At 40.9% G+C, this 19,270-nt stretch overlaps 2 protein-coding genes across 3 annotated transcripts; one reads left to right on the top strand and one right to left on the bottom strand.

Moving 5' to 3' along the window:
- The first annotated feature begins 708 nt into the window (after positions 1-708).
- Positions 709-17,802, top strand: PHF10 (PHD finger protein 10). Of its 2 annotated transcripts, XM_019805937.2 has the most exons (12): positions 709-729; positions 2,146-2,252; positions 4,506-4,636; positions 5,261-5,338; positions 6,256-6,389; positions 6,487-6,636; positions 7,255-7,364; positions 8,782-8,935; positions 11,396-11,551; positions 15,987-16,095; positions 16,380-16,568; positions 17,598-17,802. In XM_019805937.2, the coding sequence occupies exons 2-12, from the start codon at positions 2,200-2,202 to the stop codon at positions 17,681-17,683; spliced, it is 1,350 nt and encodes a 449-aa protein (XP_019661496.1). In that variant the 5' UTR covers positions 709-729; positions 2,146-2,199; the 3' UTR covers positions 17,684-17,802. The 2 variants fall into 2 exon arrangements, with proteins under 2 accessions (XP_019661496.1, XP_011230597.1); XM_011232295.3 differs by lacking the exon at positions 709-729 and having other exon boundaries at positions 5,255-5,338.
- On the bottom strand, positions 16,842-19,258 carry C10H6orf120 (chromosome 10 C6orf120 homolog). Its single transcript, XM_034669490.1, has one exon. The coding sequence runs from the start codon at positions 19,221-19,223 to the stop codon at positions 18,669-18,671; it is 555 nt and encodes a 184-aa protein (XP_034525381.1). The 5' UTR covers positions 19,224-19,258; the 3' UTR covers positions 16,842-18,668.
- Positions 19,259-19,270: the final 12 nt, after the last annotated feature.

The following is a 19,270-nucleotide window of genomic DNA, read 5'->3' as shown; positions in this document are numbered from 1 at the left end:
CGGGGCGGAGTGCGCGTCGCCGGGGTTCGGAGCGCGCCCGGCGGAAGCGGCTCCCGGGGCTGCGGCGTCCCGGCCGCGAGCGGGGAAACCGGCCCCGGAGGCTCCGGGGTGGCTCGGGTGGCTCTGGACTGTGTTGCCGAGAACCCGGCAGACAGCTGGAGCACAAAATAGTCCGTGAACTTAGTTTAGTAACTAGACCAGCACGCAGCCGTTCTAATTCTTCCTGCGAAACTCTTTTGTGATTTGAAATGTAGTCGGTGCGGTTTCCCGAAGCTACGGGGACCGCGTGCTCAGCCGGAGGCGACTGGGGAGCAGCCGGGCTGAGCGCTAAAGCGCGTGTGCGCCGTCAGGGGTTTGGGGAGAAGGTGGGCCCCCCGGAAGCGGCCGCTGGAGCAGGCTGCGGAGAGCCTCGGGGGCGCGCACCTGCGGGGGGAGCGCACCTGCAGCTTTGGCGTACCACCTGTGGCTCGGGGTGCGGGCGGTCCCTAACGCGCGCCGCTCCACCGCGCACCTGTGCGGGCCCGGGGCCGCCGACCCATGCTCCCTCGTGCTCCCAGTGCCTCTGCCTACCACTGCTAATAGCACATGCAGAGCACTGCCTATGGAACTCTGGGTTCAGATTTTTTTGAGGACTTTGCATTTTTAACTTTTTTTTTGAGTGTTTCAGCTTTTTAACCAAGGGAAATACACTTAAATCGACGTAAAAGTCCTTAAACTGCTCAATCGCAGGTAAAACAAAACAAAACAAAAACCCTTGAATTTGGTTAAAGGGAGTTATTCCTGAAATACTGAATATGAAATGTCTCAATTGTGATCCTTACTGTTAAATGTAAAATTTTGGAGAATACATTTATTCTGTCTGTTCTCCATCTCATACCTGGTTGCCTTTCTTCATAAGAATATACAGAGTTCTTTAATTGAACGATTATATTATACAGGAACTAAAAAGGACAGTATGCCATATATTTTACTATTTGGGAAAGGATCGGGGTAACTTCCTAGTAGCTGGAGCCATTTGAGACTTTCCAATTATCATCACAGTTATATTAACTTTTGTAGGACGCTTAAGTATTTGCTAGGCCTTGCTCTAAGTGCTTCCCATGTGTTTAACTCATTCAATCCTTGCGTCAGCCACGCCATGCAGGCGGTACTATCATCTCAATTTTACAGGTAAGGAGAGGCTCACAGAACACAGCACTCAGCTAGTGAAGGAAAGTGCCCAGTAAGATCCCAGTCCAGCTTTGGTATACATGACCAGTGTAACTTATTACCTCTTTGCATTCTTCTACAGGATTGCCTTCTTTTTAATATGTAGCAAGAAGACCATGGTATTTAACAAAATTGTATTCATCTTACAAAGCTACATGTCCTTGATTTTTTAAAAAAGTTATTTTTGTAAGCCTTATAGTCATTAAGCCTTAGGTAATATGGAAATAAATCCATTTTCTAACATCTGATGCCTCATTCACGTTCTGAATGGAATGGTTAAACTTAAAGTCTTGATATTAATGTCTCATCACGGATAATGTTACCTAAAAATGCTTAGGCCTCCCCTCTTTTGATGGGGGCGTGTGTGTATTGCTGTATAGATTGATGACTCTTATTAGGGAATATTTTTGCAGTGTAAGAAAAAAAAATTAACAGAATTGGTAACCTGTTTTTAGTCCTTGTATGCCCTTTTTTCACGGAAATAGAAGTATATAAGGGCCCATTAGAATAGTCCTGTCAATGAGCTATGAGTTGAGTTAAACACTAAATGATTCACATATTTTTTTCCTAGCTGAGGTAGGAGGGTTTGCTTTAATTTTAGAGTGTTGCAGCAATTTTATGTGTTTTTAAAGCACAGGGCATTTTAACTGCAGTTGGTAAGAAAACAAAAGTAGATTTAGATTTACAAGTCAATTAAAAATTTTCTTATTTGGATTGTATTGAAGATCACTTTTTTTTTAAGTTTTCTTCTCAGGTCTTGCCATACCAAATTCTTGACTCCTGTTAATTATAATAGAAGGTTAACATTTGTATAATCAGTTGTCCTTGAAAAGCCTTTAAGTGGAGTCTTTTAGCAAGTCTGGGAAGATACATAATCGTTCTTTCCGTATTTTTTTATTGTTCTCTTCTTATTTTTTGAATTTTTTAAATGTATAGGATGATAATGAAGATAATTCAAATGATGGGACCCAACCACCCAAAAGGAGGCGAATGGGCTCAGGAGATAGCTCTAGGAGTTGTGAGACTTCAAGTCAAGATCTTGGGTACTGTCATTTCATTGCTTAATCGTAGTTTTTGTGGTATGTTTCTCTTCTCTGCAATACCTCCCTCCTCCCTGGCCCCCGCACTGGCAAAGGCAGTTGTTAGAAATTGTAGAATACTTTTGTCATGTTTTTACATATGACACAAACATTGCTTTTGCTACTCAGTGCAATCACGGCATGTATTTATTGTGATAAAATACACATATAAAATTCACCACTGTAGTGATGTTTGGGTGTGTCACTCAGCGGCACAGGTTAGTCCGGTGTCCTTCAGCTGCCACCTGCTCCTTTCTCTAACGCTTTACTACTGCGAGGAAATGTCCTAGCCATGAAGCAATAACAGTTGCCACTTCTCTCTTTCCCCGGGCCCTTGCAGCCGCCATTCCCCTCACTGACGTTTTGGATTTGCCTGTTGGTAGTGTATCTCGTGTAGATGGAATCATAACAGTATTTGTCTTTTTGTGTCTGGCTTCTTTCAGCATAACTTCTTGAAAGTTCATCCATGTTGTAGCACATGTCGGAATTTCCCTTCTCTTTAGGGCCGAACTGAGCTCCGTTGTGTGGCTAGACCACCTTTTGTCCTTTCATGTGTGACAGACACTAGGGTTGTTTCCCACTTTTGGATGTTGTGAACAGAGTTGCGGTGGACGTTGGTGTACAAATACGTGTTCAGTCCCTGTTTTTAATTCCTTCGGATGTATCCCTTGGAGAGGAGCCCCTGGATCGCTGCTGTTCTACCAGCAGTGCCGTTTCCTTCCCCATTGGTTATGTCCCAGTTCTTCTGATAATACCACCCTAAGACCTGTGAGGCGACATCTCACTGTTGTTTCTAGTTGAATTTCCAGAATGACCAGTGGTGTTGACCGTCCTGTCAGTGATTATTTGTGAATCTTTGGGGGAAATGTCTCTTCAGGTGTTTCCGCCATTTTTACATTGGGCTGTTTTGTTGTTGTTGAGTAGTAGGAGTTTTTTTATGCATTCTGGATATTAATCCCTTATCAGATACAAGATTTGCAGTTCTTTCTATTCTGTGGGTTGCCTTTTTCACTCTGTCGAAAGAGTCCTTTGATACACAAAATTTTTAATTTTGCTGCAGTTTAAATTACCTATTTTTCTTCTGTTGCTCATGCTTTTGGTGTCATGTCTAAAAGCTGTTGCCAAATCTGAGATCAGGAAGAGTTACTCCTGTGTTTTCCAAGAGTTTTCTGGTTTGGTTCTTGTATTGAAATTGTTAATCTATTATTGAATGTGATAGGAGGTAAGGGTCTAATTTCATACTTTTGCATTTCGATATCTAATTTCCCAGCACTTTTTTTTTTTTTAAGATTTTATTTATTTATTGACAGACAGTGAGAGAGGGAACACAGAAGGGGAGTGTGAGAGGGAGAAGCAGGCTTCCCGGCAAGCAGGGAGCCCGATGCGGGGCTCGATCCCAGGACCCTGGGATCATGACCTGAGCCGAAGGCAGACGCTTAACAGCTGAGCCACCCAGATGCCCCTCCTAGCATTATTTTTGAGAGAACTCTACTTTTTGGTTGTTACTTTTAATTGAATGCATAAAATAGTGTCACATTCTTGCCTCTATTGTGCACTGATGAGATTTAGGGGTTGAGTTGGCAGGGTCCAGAGATCTGTCATTGGCTCTTCAGGATTGGGATTGGTCCGGGGTACACTGACACCATCAAACCAGGTCTGTTCTCTGCTTCTGGCCTTGTGGAGTCTATGAGAAAAAACAATTATGGTTTGTAGTTCAGCTCCTTGAGAAACAAATTTTTGGAGTTCTGCTTTCTTGGCTGTTTGATTCACTGAACAGCAGGTGGAAAATGAGTTGGTGACTTTGTACCTTGGGAGGATGAAATAGGGGTATGGGCATGAAGCCCAAGAGAGGGAATTCAGAAAAAATATCACCACTGTTTTGGCCTTGTAGATCTCTTACGCTACAAAATTCCTTTACTGCTTACACTTGTGAGCCGTGGTTCTTCGGGCTGTGTGGAGGTGCTCCAGTGCTTTGTTTGGCACCGCACATGCTTGCTTTTCTTTCCCTCTGCCTGTTCTGTGATGTTCTTGGACACACAAGACCGTGGGAACTTGTATGAATGGCAGAGTCCGAAGACTGAATGAGAGTTTAAATAATTAAAGTAGTTCTCCAAAATTCCTAAAAATAAAACTCCTCAAAAATAAATCCTTAAAATAAAAATGACTGAAACGTAATAAAAGCCACATTCAAGGCATAATATATATTTCTGTGCTTAGCTTTAGCTACTATCCAGCAGAAAATTTGATAGAGTACAAATGGCCACCTGATGAAACAGGAGAATACTATATGCTTCAAGAACAAGTCAGTGAATATTTGGGTGTGACCTCCTTTAAACGGAAATATCCAGGTATTAAGTCTTAGTTTATGTAACAGATTAAGTCTAACTTGTAACTAATAGTAATTCTTTTTGATAGGTTATCAACTCCTGAATATTTGAGTATGGATTATTTGTAATGTACTGTATACTCTGCAGGCTGATGTGCCTTTCTGCTGTCACCCAGCGTTTCTCTCCACTCCCAGTTTGCTCTTATGCTTTATAAATGGACTTAAAAGCAAAATGTGGAAGGTGAATTTCCTGGGCAAAGTCTTAGAAAAAGTCATGTTATGGCTGAAAGCAGCAGGAGTTTGATTCTTTCCTACTGCTCCCTGGCCTGAGCGAGGGAGGCAGCTACGTGGGGCTGTGTCTGCATTTGAAAAAAGCTGTCTGTGCAACTAGTTACTATTCTTGCTTTGGGTTATTCTGTTTTCAACTTTAATTTAGCTTTTATTCCTTGAATTTGTACGATAGCGTGATCTCTTTAGTAATCTTTGGAATATATAACACGCAGTACTTTTTCAAGTCCACGAAGAATTTAACTTTTTAAAAATCTTAAAAAGGTTTGTAAGTTTTTAAAAGCTTTACAAATGCATAATGTTACAAATGTAAAAGACTATTTTTGATAGTCTTTTGTTCTTTTTTTTGGAGATTTAGAGCGACGAGATTTGTCCCATAAGGAGAAACTCTACCTGCGGGAGCTGAATGTCATCACTGAGACGCAGTGTACTCTAGGTAACGGGGGCTTTGAACGTGGATTCTGAAAGCTAGATGTTTATGAGGTGATATTGGATGGGTATTTGTTGTCTTTCCTAAAGTATTTTACAATATTAATGAGATAGATTGAATTATTTAAGTGTTAAATTGTTTTTGGTTTTTGTTAAAATACAGAGAAGAATGACATTTTATAACAGTATCATTTCACAGAAGTGTCTGTGTGTGTGTGTGTGGCATGCAAAATTTGTATAGTAGTTATTAGAAGTATTGGTCTTTGTCTCGTATAGGACACATTTTGCTGTTTTTAGTTCTGTATGATTATCTCCATGCTTTGTTTCCAGTTTGTCTTTCATAAACGTTTTAATGCGCTTGGCTACTTTTTAACATAAAACCTTGGGTGTTCATCACAGCAGTTGGTATGATCTGATGCTCTGAGTTTGAAAATTGCCTGTGTGACTTGTATGTGTGTGCTGATGCCTCTCTGGAAATTTGAATGGACTCTGTAATATTTCTAGTGTATTGAATTTGAAGACCAAGTACTGCAATATATTGAAAAACTCTCGTTTTCTTCTAATATCTTTTCTTAGTTAAGGATATTAGATTAAAGATAATCCTTAATCCTCAATTGCCTGTAGTTAGTATGCATCATTATTTAGCCACTGTTTTAGTAAAGGGATATATGTTTATAGTACATTGAATCTTAAAGTGGTTGAAAAATTGATTTATTTTCTTTTGCAACTTTGATGAGCTTTTTTAAAAAATTGTTTGATGTTATATTATGAATATTATTTTATTTTCGAATATATCACAATATTTTCCCTTGACTTACTGGAAAACTTTAAATGTAGGGTAAAGGAAAAGCAAATTTTGAAAAGTAGTTTTGTTCAGTTAGCCTTAAAAGAGCTTTTTTTACTTTTTTTTTTTGTCTAATATAGGTTTAACAGCATTGCGCAGTGATGAAGTGATTGATTTAATGATAAAAGAATATCCAGCCAAACATGCTGAATACTCTGTTATTTTACAAGAGAAAGAACGTCAGCGAATTACAGATCATTATAAAGAGTACTCTGTAAGTATTGAGGTGACTGGCATCTCTTATTTGGTTTGGGGAGAATGACATTTTGTAAAGTTATATGTGACTTCCAACTGTAATATTTTTATTTCAGCAAATGCAACAACAGAATACTCAGAAAGTTGAAGCCAGCAAAGTGCCTGAGTACATTAAGAAAGCTGCCAAAAAAGCAGCTGAATTTAACAGCAACTTAAACCGGGAACGAATGGAGGAGAGAAGAGCTTATTTCGACTTGCAGACGCACGTAGGGCTGCTTAACTTTCTTAGTTCCTGAACTTCACTTAGTGCTGTTATGGTAGAGTGCTCGGTACCTCCTTTATTTAGCTGTTGTTTTTTTGTACTGGCAATGTGTCCTTTTCTGCCCCAGAACTTGAGATATAATTTTTAATGATATGCCAGTAATACTCTGCTCACTTCTGTGTGTGCGTGCGTGTGTGTGTGTGTGTGTGTGTGTGGTGTCTTTTGCTCTGTGGTTGACATTCTGCTTGTGCCAAGGGTTGTTTTAAGAAATTTCCATCTTAATTCACGTAATATTTACGGTTGCCATGTGAGGTTGAAGCTAGTATTCTCATTTTGTAGATGAGGACGTTTGTACGCATTGCCCAGGTCCCCTTGCTCGTCGGTGGTGGGCAGAAGCACACCACGTTTCCCTCAGCAGTGATGGCCGCGGTGAAGAGCCAGACACAATTCCCCTGTACAGCTAGAAACACTCTCCTGTCTCCTTGGGTTCTAGTTCCTAATGTCTCCTGTGTTTTTAGCCTTTTGGGGTGAGGAGCACAGTGGAGAACACAAGGGATTGTGTTCCTGAAACCTTGATTCCTAGTATGGAATCAGTTTTGTATTTCTCTGCACGTTAACCCAGGTTATCCAGGTGCCTCAAGGGAAGTACAAAGTGTTACCGACAGAGCGAACCAAGGTCAGTTCTTACCCAGTGGCCCTCATCCCCGGACAGTTCCAGGAATATTACAAAAGGTATTCATCGGTTTTATGACCATTCCTATTGGGTATTGCTGAGGGACTTGAAGGTCTTGTGTACTTGCCTCCAAAAAGTTGGGCGTGTGTCCATATTCTCTGACTTCTGTGGCTCTGCCGTGAAGAACACAGTCGAGGCGGCGCTTGGACAGCTGCTGACAAAGCCCACGCTGCCCATCTCCCCGCCCACCTACTCATGTTTCTGTGGGCAAGTGCCAGAGGTTCTCAAGCACCACAGGCCTCACACTGTTTCTCTGTCACTTGAAAGCTTGTTGGGAATGCAGACTCCTGGGCACAACCCCAGACCTGCTGACTTCGTGTCTGCGTTTCCACAGACCTCTGCTGGGAAGCACTGGCTTCGTCTGCAGAGAGTATGAAGGAAGGAGCAGAGTGGCTGCCTGGGCGGGCGTGGCCACCTGCTTGTTCCAGCCGCATCACTGGCCTGGCTGCTGCTTCCACACAGTGTAGCAAGATGTTGTTTATCTCTTATTCCCAACCAGGATGTCACTGAAAACCAGGCTAACGGTCATTTTGTTTGAAAATCTCAACTTTTACTTCAGCTTTAGATCTTATGTTCTTGAGGAAAGAGATTGTTCTTTAAACAATAGTATTTAAAATAGACTATAGGATCATACTGTTTGAAAGCCAAATTTAAATCATGGATTAGCAGATTTTAATTTCACTTTTGGGTCAGCAGATTATTAAAAGTGGTATGCAGGGTACCAGTCCCTTTGCTTTTTGCCGTGTTAGTTGAGGGAGCTGCTGATCTGGCGCCTACTCCTAAATGCGGGTGTCAGGGTGCGGACCGGGTGTGATGTGGGGGGGCCGGCTGGTGGGTGGGAATGGCATGAGCATGGCGTGGGTGCCGTCTGACTCAGGATGAGGGCCTGCTGATCTCTAGTGTCAGACACAATAGGTGATTAAATTGGTTTCTTAGATGACGTCATCGACCACGTCGATTGATGTGACCCTCACGTCGTCTGTGAGGTGGATGCATCGTCGTCCTCGTTGCACATGCGAAGCAGCCAGAGACCCACAAGCAGTGAGAACGTAGGGAGTGGGGGTGGGGTGCTCAGGCAGCTTCGGCTTTGTGCACGGTCCTTAACTGCCACAGTTCCGCTTTAGTCTGCTGACTGTTTTTCCCCCCCTCTTTTTGGGTTGAGGATGAAGGAGAGAAATATCATCGTTTGACAATAAGAATCAAATGCATATATTACACTCTTAGCCTGGTGTAAAAAAATGTTTAAGCTTTTTATTTATTACTTTTCCTTACTTGATACAAAATGAAAACTTATTTGTTCCATCTGTAATCATTTTCCAAAAGTATTTGGGGTTAATTGAGAAGATGAAGGCTCATGGATTAGATCATTCATATTAATCATAAAAGACAACTGACAGTCATCTGTCTGAACCTCAGGTACTCACCGGATGAGCTGCGGTATCTGCCGTTAAACACCGCGCTTTATGAGCCCCCTCTGGATCCTGAGCTCCCGGCCCTAGACAGTGACGGCGATTCAGATGATGCCGAGGATGGTCGAGGTGATGAGAAGCGGAAACACAAAGGCACTTCGGTAGGAACATTGATCTTTACTAGGTGGTGTCTCCTTCCGCTTGAGTTTTTGCTAATTGCTTTCCCAGATGTTGAATTGAACTTGTGTCACCACCCTCTTTTTGAACAAGGACAGTTGCATATAATTTCCTGAATGTGTTCATCAAGAAAATTATTTATTGTGTGCGTTGGTATAGATGGGCTGTGCATGGCCTTTGGTAAATTTTATTTTTAAAGTTGCCTTTAAAGTTATCACAGGCACATTAGGAAAGGGCACCGGACGTGAGTTTACAATCCTGTATTGAAATGTCTTGGTTTTGGGAGCACATTAACTTGTGTTCCTATTGTTTAACTTTTTTTTTTTTTCTTAATATTTTACTTATTTATTTGAGAGAGAGACAGATATATAGTGACAGCACAAGCAGGGAGGAGAGGGAGAAGCAGGCTCCCTGCTGAGCAGGGATTCCCCACTTGGGGCTCGATCCCAGGACCTTGGGATATGAGCCGAAGGCACTTAACCACTGAGCCACCCAGGCACCCCGTCCTATTGCTTAATCAAATAGTTCAGATTTCCTATAGGAGAATGTGAAGGTGACTGGTATGTTGTGCTATTAGGTAAGTTTTCTTGTATGACTTTTTTCTTTTTCCCCCAAGCAAAATGCAGTTGCATGACTGGGAATGTTCGGTGTGCTTGGTGGAAGTGAAGGAGAACAAAAATCACAGTGCCAGAGGATTTTGATTTGATTTAGCACATTTTTAAACCTCATCATGGCCAGCCTGAAGCTGAGAATGTGCTACTATTAAATGGGTAGTACATTTTTTTGTCACCAACAACTTCTAAAACATTTAATGATACATGTTACATAAAATAAGATGCTATTCAAGTAATTAAAGTGCTGGTACCGTTTTTTCCTGTCTTATTGGTAAAGGGGAGCTGTGGTGTGAGCAGGATGTGTTGAAGCTGACTTTCCCTCACTCTGCCTCTAGGAGTATAAATTAATCCAGCGTTTCAGGAGAGCATTTAACAGTTTACACCAAGATTTTTAACTTCCACAGAATTTGACCTAGTAAATATACTCACAGAATTTACCTGAAGGACAAAATTTAATTAGGAAAAGAAATGGCCGTTGGAGGGTTAACAGTATTTGTTATAATGGAAATTAGGAATAAGTTCAATGTTCACAGTAGGTGATACATTACATTTACATGACAGAAATTAAGTTCAAAGAATATTTAATGATGTGGTAAAATGCACATAATACTTAAAACAATTGAAAAACACAAGCATACACACTCAGTGTAATCCACGTGTGTGTGTGTTTTAAAGACCATGTTTAGAGAGACTATGGACTCTGAGAAACAAACTGAGGGCCTCAGAGGGGAGGGGGTGGGGGAATGGGATAGGCTGGTGATGGGTAGTAAGGAGGGCACGTGTTGCATGGTGCACTGGGTGTTATACGCAACTAATGAATCATCGAACTTTACATCGGAAACCGGGGATGTAGTGTATGGTGACTAACATAATATAATAAAAAATCATTAAAAAAAAAAAGACCATGTTTAAAGATTTATTTATTTTAGAGGAGTGGGGGAGGGGCAGAGGGGGAGGGAGAGAGAAAATCTTAAATAGACTCCGCACTGAGTGTGGAGCCTGACGTGGGGCTCTATCTCACGACCCTGAGATCATGACCTCAGCTGAAACCAGGAGCCGGTAGCTTAACGGACTGAGCCCCCCAGGTGTCCCACCAGTTTTGTGTCCTAAAACAATGAGGATAAATGTAGATGGAGTGTGTGTATGCGTGTGTGAATGTGTTATGCAGACACACACCTGGAAAACATTACAAGGAGACACGTTCATGTGCCCAGCAGTTGTCTCAGAATGTTTATCAGGATAGTTACAGATAGCCTAATTTTTTCACTTATAAAAACTATTTTTATTTTAGTTAGAAAAATTTAAATTAACAAATGAAGAATTAAATGATCAGATATTGAACTCCTAAACTTTGAACATATAAAATATGTCAGATACTGTCTGTTGTAGAGCCTCAGTGACATTGGTGCTTGCACGGAGTACAGGCGAGTGCTTGAAGAACTTTAATGACATGTTCCTCAGTAAAAATACCCACCCTTATTGAAGAGTTTATTTTTTAAGCCTTTTTTTTGTCTGAAACAAACTGTGCCCGCCGGTGACACAGCACAGTGCTGTCGAACACCGGAGCAGACAGTTCTGTCCATGTTACGTCAGAAAACGGTGGATGAAGGTACTAGCTGGTGTAAATGGAATTAGTTCTGTGTTACCATGTATTTATAAGACCGGTAGGTGATTTTTAACACGACTTTTTTAGTCTGCACCGGAAAAAGTTTTCTTATATTTACAATTATCTTTTTATTTTTACACTGATGGAACTTCAAAACTTCTTACAGATCCCACTCAAGTCTGTGTGAATTCCAAGGAATCTTTGTTTGTGCTTTTGACCTCCAGGACAGCTCCTCTGGCAACGTGTCTGAAGGGGAGGGCCTTCCCGACAGCCAGGAGGAGCCTTTCCAGGGAAGACAGAGATCCAAGGACAAAGCTGCTACTCCAAGAAAAGATGCTTCCAAACGTTCTGTACTGTCCAAGTCAGTCCCTGGGTACAAGGTAGAAGAAAAAAGCCCCTGACTCCGCTTCCTTCCTGACCAGCCTCTCTCCCCGAGATAGTTAACTTTGACTTTCAAAGTCGCGGAGCTCTGCCTGCTGCACTCCACTAGCTGTTCTTCTGTGCTGTGTGCCCTCTGTCGGCTTCCTTCTTTTTTGCTGTATTTTCCTGGTGGCTTTTCTGTCACTTTTGCCTATGGTTCAGCTTCTGTTTTCTGTATATGTACAACTTATAAGAAAATCTTTTTTTTTTTTGTCTTTTAAACAATAACCAGGCAAGTATGGGTTTTTAAAAAAAATTATTTATTTCATAGGCAGAACTTCATACTCTGTTTCCTTGGAGTAAAGATCCTAATCATTTGACATTTAAAATACCCTCGTGTTTAGTATAGTGGAACATGCTAGGCTGTAAGGGATGGGCGGGTAGACTCTTAGAATAAGCTGCCTCTCCTGGAGAAAGATCTGGGTTTAATCTAAAGATTATTTGATCCATTGGCCAAATTCAGCTAACTCTGCGGTAGAAAATAGTAAAACCTGTTATTTACACTGTGGTGAATTTTTAGCCTGACCTTGGCAGATAGCCTCTATAACTCCATGACCAGGATTTAAGCATTATTTAGTGGTGTAATGTGGCATATATATTTATATGTACTTGTGAACTTCTGGTCTGGCTCTTCTCAGAGTAAGGCAGTATGCTATCAGCAATAGTATTGTTACCGTCTTCCCCCTCAGAGGGCTAGGTGAGAGGTGAGTAGCCTTATCCCTACATGGGGGTTTAGGAATGTCCTGGAAGGGGTGAAATCAGCCACACGGTTTTACGTTCTGGACGGTAATAGTAAAATAGACCATTCGTATGGTCTGGAATGTGTCAGAATATGCCTTTTATTGTGGTTACGAAGGTGTTTTGAAGGAACGTTGTAGAGTAAGGCGATCGGGTAGTTCTGCTGAGTGGAATTGTTAAAGCATCTTGTCGTGTGTCAGGATTGGGGTCGCGGTGGACGGTCTAGAAAAACAGGTGCGCGCGCGGGCTGCCAGCCAACTTCCCTTCCCCCAGCCGGGCCCTTCTCGCAGTCCGCTTACCTTTCTTTGAAGTAAACAAAGCAACTTAACAAATTAGTGTCTTTAATCCGTATTTAATTTGAAAATACCTTTACATGATCAACTTAGAAATGCGTGTTTTTCAGTCTATGGCAAGCAAATCTTAAGCTTCATTTGGCAAGGGTTGGCTTCCAAGGATGGCTTCAGTAGGCTGCAGCTGTGTGATTTTTATACTTGTTTTTACATATATAGCTTACCTAATTTTTTAAACATAAAATGTAAATTAATGCTTAATAATTGAAAGCAAATGAACTCCAAAGATTAAATCTTGGAAAGTGAGCCTGGTGTGTGTGCTGCAGAGCGTGCTGCTGGTCTTCAGTGGGAGTGGCAGCTCGAAGCACACTGTTGGCATCAAGGAGACCTTTTACAGTACGCCTGGATTCATCATGGGTTCAGATGAGAGAATGGTGAAGTCGATGTTTTACTATCGGCCGAAAATGAAGAATTATTCCACAGTATCATTGATTTAATCTAGAAATCCTATAGATTAACCTAAATTGATATTACTCAAGGGAGTGTTATATGCAAAATACACATTTTATAATTTCTGTGAACATTTTTAGTAACTAAAAATGTTTCAGGTATTTCAAAGTTTGGAACAACTAGTATCTAGACTTAATACATTAATGTGAACATGTTTATTAAAAGTAACCTCTCTATGAAAAATATTAATAAGCCAAGATGTGCCTAAATATTAGGGTACTTCAAGCTGAAGGTCATATATATAAATACGTTGGAGTTAAGAAAAATGATGACGTATCTGATGTCTTGCTTAATAAGATTCACTAGTGCTTGCCCTTAATTTGTAGGACAGTATTGTTTAGGTTACATTAACCTGCAATTAAAGCATAATTGTTAGGATTCAGGCCTATGTGACAAGTTTATAATTAAAATCTATACTATATTAGTGCTACCGTGAAAGTCTCACTTATTTTTGGTTATTTCTCAAGCAGGAAAGTCAGTGTGTTGTGAGCCTTTTATTTGAGATGCTGAGAACCATTAGGATGAGTATTTTACTTTTCTTGTCAATAGTGACACTTTGATGTTGTTGCAGTTACTAGAAGAACTGACTGTCAGACATAGGGTTCTCTTCCATCAGTCTTCGAGGGAGTTCTGCACACTGTTCCCTTCCTCCATCAGAGGGGACTCTTTCAGAGACTAGCTTCCCAACTGGTGGTCCTGGGTGTGAGGAGGTGGCTTCTCAGCTCAGAGTGCTTGAGTGAACAAAGAATTGCCATAGGAAATGCTCCAAAGCTCTGTCTCTCTTTCTCTCTCTATTTCTCCCTTCTCCACCCCTGTCACTCCCTCTTTTCATCAAGATGAAGACTATTGGGTAAGAAAAATTTTAAGTGGTTTAACAAAATATTATGATTTTAAGCTTAGAAGTAAACCTAGAATTTTCTTGGTGTCCCTTTTTTATCATAGGTGTTTAATGTATATTTTAATGGCTGTAGAACTTGAATTGCTCTAGAATGTGAATGACTAGCCTTGTGTTTGATTCCTTTTTGACTTTTGTAAAGGATCTCCTATGAGGAGTTCTTTTAGAATTTAAAACTGTGTAGTTACTTCCCTGACTTCAGTGAAAGATATCCGAATACCTGGTATACCAGTATCTAACTTCAACTACAAGTATTAAACAAGTATATCTTTTACATTCAGTGCAGGTGCCATAACCACAAGAGAGTTCTTATTTTGGTGTATTGAGAGGTAGTTTTCTGCTGTATAGTATGGCAGTTACAGATGTGGTCATCACCGGATCAGAACTTGGATCGTACAAGTGCACTTCTAGCTGTCTTGTGTTCAGGTGTAGGAAACACCGTGAGAACGTCCTGCGTAGAATGTAGCAGCAACCACGGCGGGTAACTGCACTGCAAGACCACACGGTGTGAGCATGTGACACTGTCCTTTTGTTGGGGGAGCAGGGTATACAGACACATACAGGAGATGTAGCATAGTTAACGGTAAAGTTTTCTATGTATGTTTTAACTCCATGATATTTATTATTTTGTAGAGACATTTGTGATTGTTTAGAGTTATTGTTTTTATTATATTTATGTATAAGGTTGACTTTTTTTTTTAAATAAATAAGCCAAAAATTATTTTTGAATGCCTCTGTCATCTTTTGCAAAGAAAGACAATTTAAAACATAAAAAATTTAAAGAATTAACAAATTGTTAAGGCTTAACAGGTTTTGAAGGTGGCAGTGAGACATTTCAAAGCTGGATTGCTGTATACAAAGTTGGAGTTTCCTTTAGGCTCCTCTTTGGTTTAGTAACTTAGGAGAGGGAAATAGAAGATGTATTTGGCTGGGTTGGAATAAAACAGAAATACCACAGTCCTGTTGAAGAGAATCTCCCCGCAGGTCGTGTATACACATATGACCCTGGCCCATCTCCTACTTGGCCCATGCTTGCTCTTCTTTTTCTGCCACCATTATGTACGTATTCAAGTAGCATGAATGAACATCATCTATTATGGTCAAAGCTGTGAGGTTTGTATGTTCTCCCTCCCCTGATAATTGTAGGTGCTGTGAATCTTTTCTTCTTTGTCCTTTTCCATGTGTTGCTAAGTGTTTTTTAAAGCCCAGATACTTTAATTGAATTGAGCAAAGCTTTAATCTGAAAAATGAATGGTACTCAAGAATATGAGGGTGTCTGTAATTTTTTAAGTGATTTTTTTTTTTTTTGCTTGTCTGAAAACTTATTTTCCTCTTTTATGTTTTGTATCTCATATGGAATGCTTTTCCCTTAAGCACAGGCTCTTTTATTACTAGATATGCAAAGGGAATAATCATAGCTCGGTTTCCAGAAACATTTGTGCACATGACAATGTGTGGATGAGACATCTTTCAATTAAAAATGTTAAAACATTGATTCTTGTAACTTAGATTTTATAGATCTATTTTTACAACTTTGGGAAATTAATCAGTTTTTAAACAAAACCAATATATAAGCTGCTTAACACAGAGCCTTCTGTTTCTCAGTAAGCCTGACTATACATGTAATGGTCATTCGGTTCCTGGATTTTCTCTTCCAGTTAATAGTTCAACTTGACATTGTAGTTTCTTCCAGTTTATTATACAGATCTTACTGTGCACATAGGGAGTGTAGAATGCTACGTTTAATCCTAACAGGAGATCACGCTGTTGACAGAAGTTGCAAACGAAATCTAAGGCTTTAGTCAGTAGGCCATTGTATGTTGAAAGCCGGCTGTCTGGTTAGGTCTTTCAAAAAGGTCCTCACTAGCAAGTTACCAAAAATAGATAAGGCAGTAACAATTCCTTATGAACCCATAGTAAGTTCTTCTGGCATGAATTTATAGCCCTCTTCTACCCTTCCAGCCAAAGGTCATTCCAAATGCTCTATGTGGAATTTGTCTGAAGGGTAAGGAGTCCAACAAGAAAGGGAAGGCTGAATCACTTATACACTGCTCCCAGTGTGATAATAGTGGTAAGTACTGACATGTCTTCTTAACATTTTAACCACCCTATTTGTTGCTTCGAAAACCAGGATTTTTAGTTGTTAGACCTGAATCAAAGAATCATCAAATTTATAGTGTAACTTGTGGGGCATAGAAAATAAGCCCATGTATTTTCCTCTAATTCTTGTATTTTCATTTCTTTGGTGATTAAACATCGTAGCCATTCTCGAGAACTCGAAGCAAACTAGCATTTTATTATGCCATATTAAGTTCAAAATTCTTTTGTGAAATACTAATGCTGGTTTTGGTTTAGGCCATCCTTCTTGCCTGGATATGACCATGGAGCTTGTTTCTATGATTAAGACCTACCCATGGCAATGTATGGAATGTAAAACTTGCATTGTATGTGGACAACCCCACCACGAAGAAGAAATGATGTTCTGTGATGTGTGTGACAGAGGTTATCATACTTTTTGTGTGGGCCTTGGTGCTATTCCATCAGGTAAAGACTGAAAACAGGAGGAACATTATCTTTGAGTGAAGGGACTCTCCCAGCCTTTTTTTAAAGGCTCTGCATAACACCATAAAAACCCTTCTGTTAAGAGGTGACCAAAGTTGTGATTATCCAGATAATGTCCACCTGCTTTTCATCCCTAGGTAATCCAACTAAAGGACAAATGGGATGTCAGAGTGCCCCATCCAAGTGCTGGAAGTAGAGTTCAATGTAGCGTGAACCCATGTCTTTCTACTGAAAGAACTAAAGCAAGAGCATCAATTTGTTTCAAAGCCTTGATTTTATTTTTATGTCATCTAAAATGACTGCTATGCCTTTATAAATATTAAACCAGATTTCTATAAAATGAGGCAGCATGACAATTCCAGATAACTTTGGAATGAACACAGAGTCAAAGAATAAATCACAGTAATTGGACTAAAATATTACACATAATTGTGTAAATTTAGAACTTATTTGCATAGTTAACACTGTATCATACTTTTATAAAATATATGCCTAGCACTAAGTTTCCTGGGAATCATTAAGAAACAGGCAACTTGAAGTTCTGGAGTAACTCAGATGGAGTACATGGTAGTTTATCACTGATGGGTTTAAAGTGCGTGTCTGGTACACCAGGCCTCAGGAGCTGCCACTGAACAGCAGAGAAAAAGGCTGGAAATAAGCCAAACTCTGTGTAACAGGTGTTACATGAGGATTTGTAGTATTGAACTCTGAAAGTAGGATAGCGTTTGGGTTTCAGAAAGGACTGTGGTAATTTTTTAAAGTCCTTCTTATCATTGTATAGAGTCGCTCCTCCCACCCCACCCCCCACTGGCACTGAATTTTACATGGTATTGATTACACTGATGAAGGGAAGTTTACATTTTTCTCCGTACACTCATTTGTGTCCTTCACATCACAAATCCACAGAGAAATATCAATAGTGATAGCTAAGGAAAGAGAGCCAAATGGGTTTAAAATTCAGTCCTAAAGAATTAAATTTCACACTATATTAACTAACAATTTTTCTCCTAGGTCGCTGGATTTGTGACTGTTGTCAGCGAGCCCCCCCAACACCCAGGAAAGTGGGCAGAAGGGGGAAAAACAGCAAAGAGGGATAAAGTAGTTTTTTGATCCCAATATTGTGATATGGATTTAAATGAAATATTTGGTGCCAACTTATTTACATTCTCAATTTTATGCCAATAAAAGATTTCTGAAATTAACTATGTGCTTAAAATCTGCAAGTTCATTTATTTGTTATAAGCCACTTTTACCCTTGAAACCAATGTCAAGTAGAGAAATAACAGTTCATTTTCCAAAAATTTTTTTAATTTCTTTGGCTCTATCCAGAAATTCAGTTGGAAATATTAGACAATTTAATTGAAATAACTCTTCCTCCATTGACCTGAAAGTGACTATTATTTGCATGAAATTCTCCTAATCTATATTGTTTCTGGCCTATGGTGGGTAGCATAACAGTTATTTAATGATGGAAGAATTTTAATATAGCCAAAGGTGATAAATACAAATGACCTGATGAGATTTGGTGCAGCTGGTACAGGAATGACCTGGGGCTGTCTGCCAGGAAACCCGTCTGGAGAGGGGTGCCCACTTGACCTGGGGAGCAGGAACGGGGCTTTCGCCCCATACCTACCCTAATCCCCAGAAATCATTACGTTTCAGACTTGCTTTTAGTAACTCTGAAAAGTCTACACGTTGTTGACTGGGGATTTCTAACCAGAATACAGTTCTAGCTACCAACCTTTTAATCTGATGCTCTATTTCAGTTTATTTTATATATACCTGGGTTACTGCGATATTTTTAGTCACCTGACAAGCTAATCAAACTGGAGTTTAAACATTTTATTGTGCGTATTCCTTTTACAGGAATTTTGACATTTGGAGAAAAAAAATTACATCGCTCTTGCTGCTTTTCCCTACTTTTGGGGTGTATGAGGTAACAAAACTGTATGGCTTTATTTTCCATCCCCCAATTAGAAGAAGTAACCAGAATTTCCACCAGATCAGTGTAGCTGGGTTCCAAGAGAACTGCAATCAACTTCACAGATTACGGGCGTGAGACTCCAGAGCACGATCAGTGAATCAAAACAGGATTTCAAGTACCAGTTTCAGAATACTTATTAGTATGGTCCAGAGCACGGACTCCTCCTCCTGGAGCGCATCCTCGGGGGCGTGGGCGTGCCTGTGCCCCGGGTCCCTGCCGTCGGTGGCCGCGACCTCGGCAAAGGGGGACTGCTCGATCCCGCGGTCGAAGTACACTTTCATCTCGAACTCGCTCTCGTGGTGGGACGGGTGCCCGTAGATGCCGATGCCCACGGGGCGCTGGAAGTGCGCGGGGATGGACACCACGTCCTGGCCGCACGTGACGGACTGCAGCTCGTAGTCGTCGAAGCTCGGGTGGAGGGCGCTGTCCGACACGTACAGGTCTGCGTCTCCCTTCAAGCTGTGCATCCTAAGAACAATCTTCCCCTCATGGTTTAACCTCAAGTAGCTGTAATTCCCGGCTCCTATCTGGCCCTGCACGACGTGCAGGAGGACCCACTCTTCGGGAACTTCGTCCTCGTCCGAGGGGCTCACCGAGGACACCACCTGCGAGGCCAGCAGGACCAGCAGCGCGCGCTTCCAGGCAGCGGCCATGCCCGCCGCCCGCCGCAGTCACCTGCTCCTCTGCGGACGTCCTGCAG

The sequence above is a fragment of the Ailuropoda melanoleuca genome, chromosome 10, assembly GCF_002007445.2.
Source record: "Ailuropoda melanoleuca isolate Jingjing chromosome 10, ASM200744v2, whole genome shotgun sequence".
Classification (NCBI taxonomy): domain Eukaryota; kingdom Metazoa; phylum Chordata; class Mammalia; order Carnivora; family Ursidae; genus Ailuropoda; species Ailuropoda melanoleuca.
Note: the sequence above shows the minus strand (reverse complement) of the source record. Positions and strands in the feature narration are given on the sequence as shown.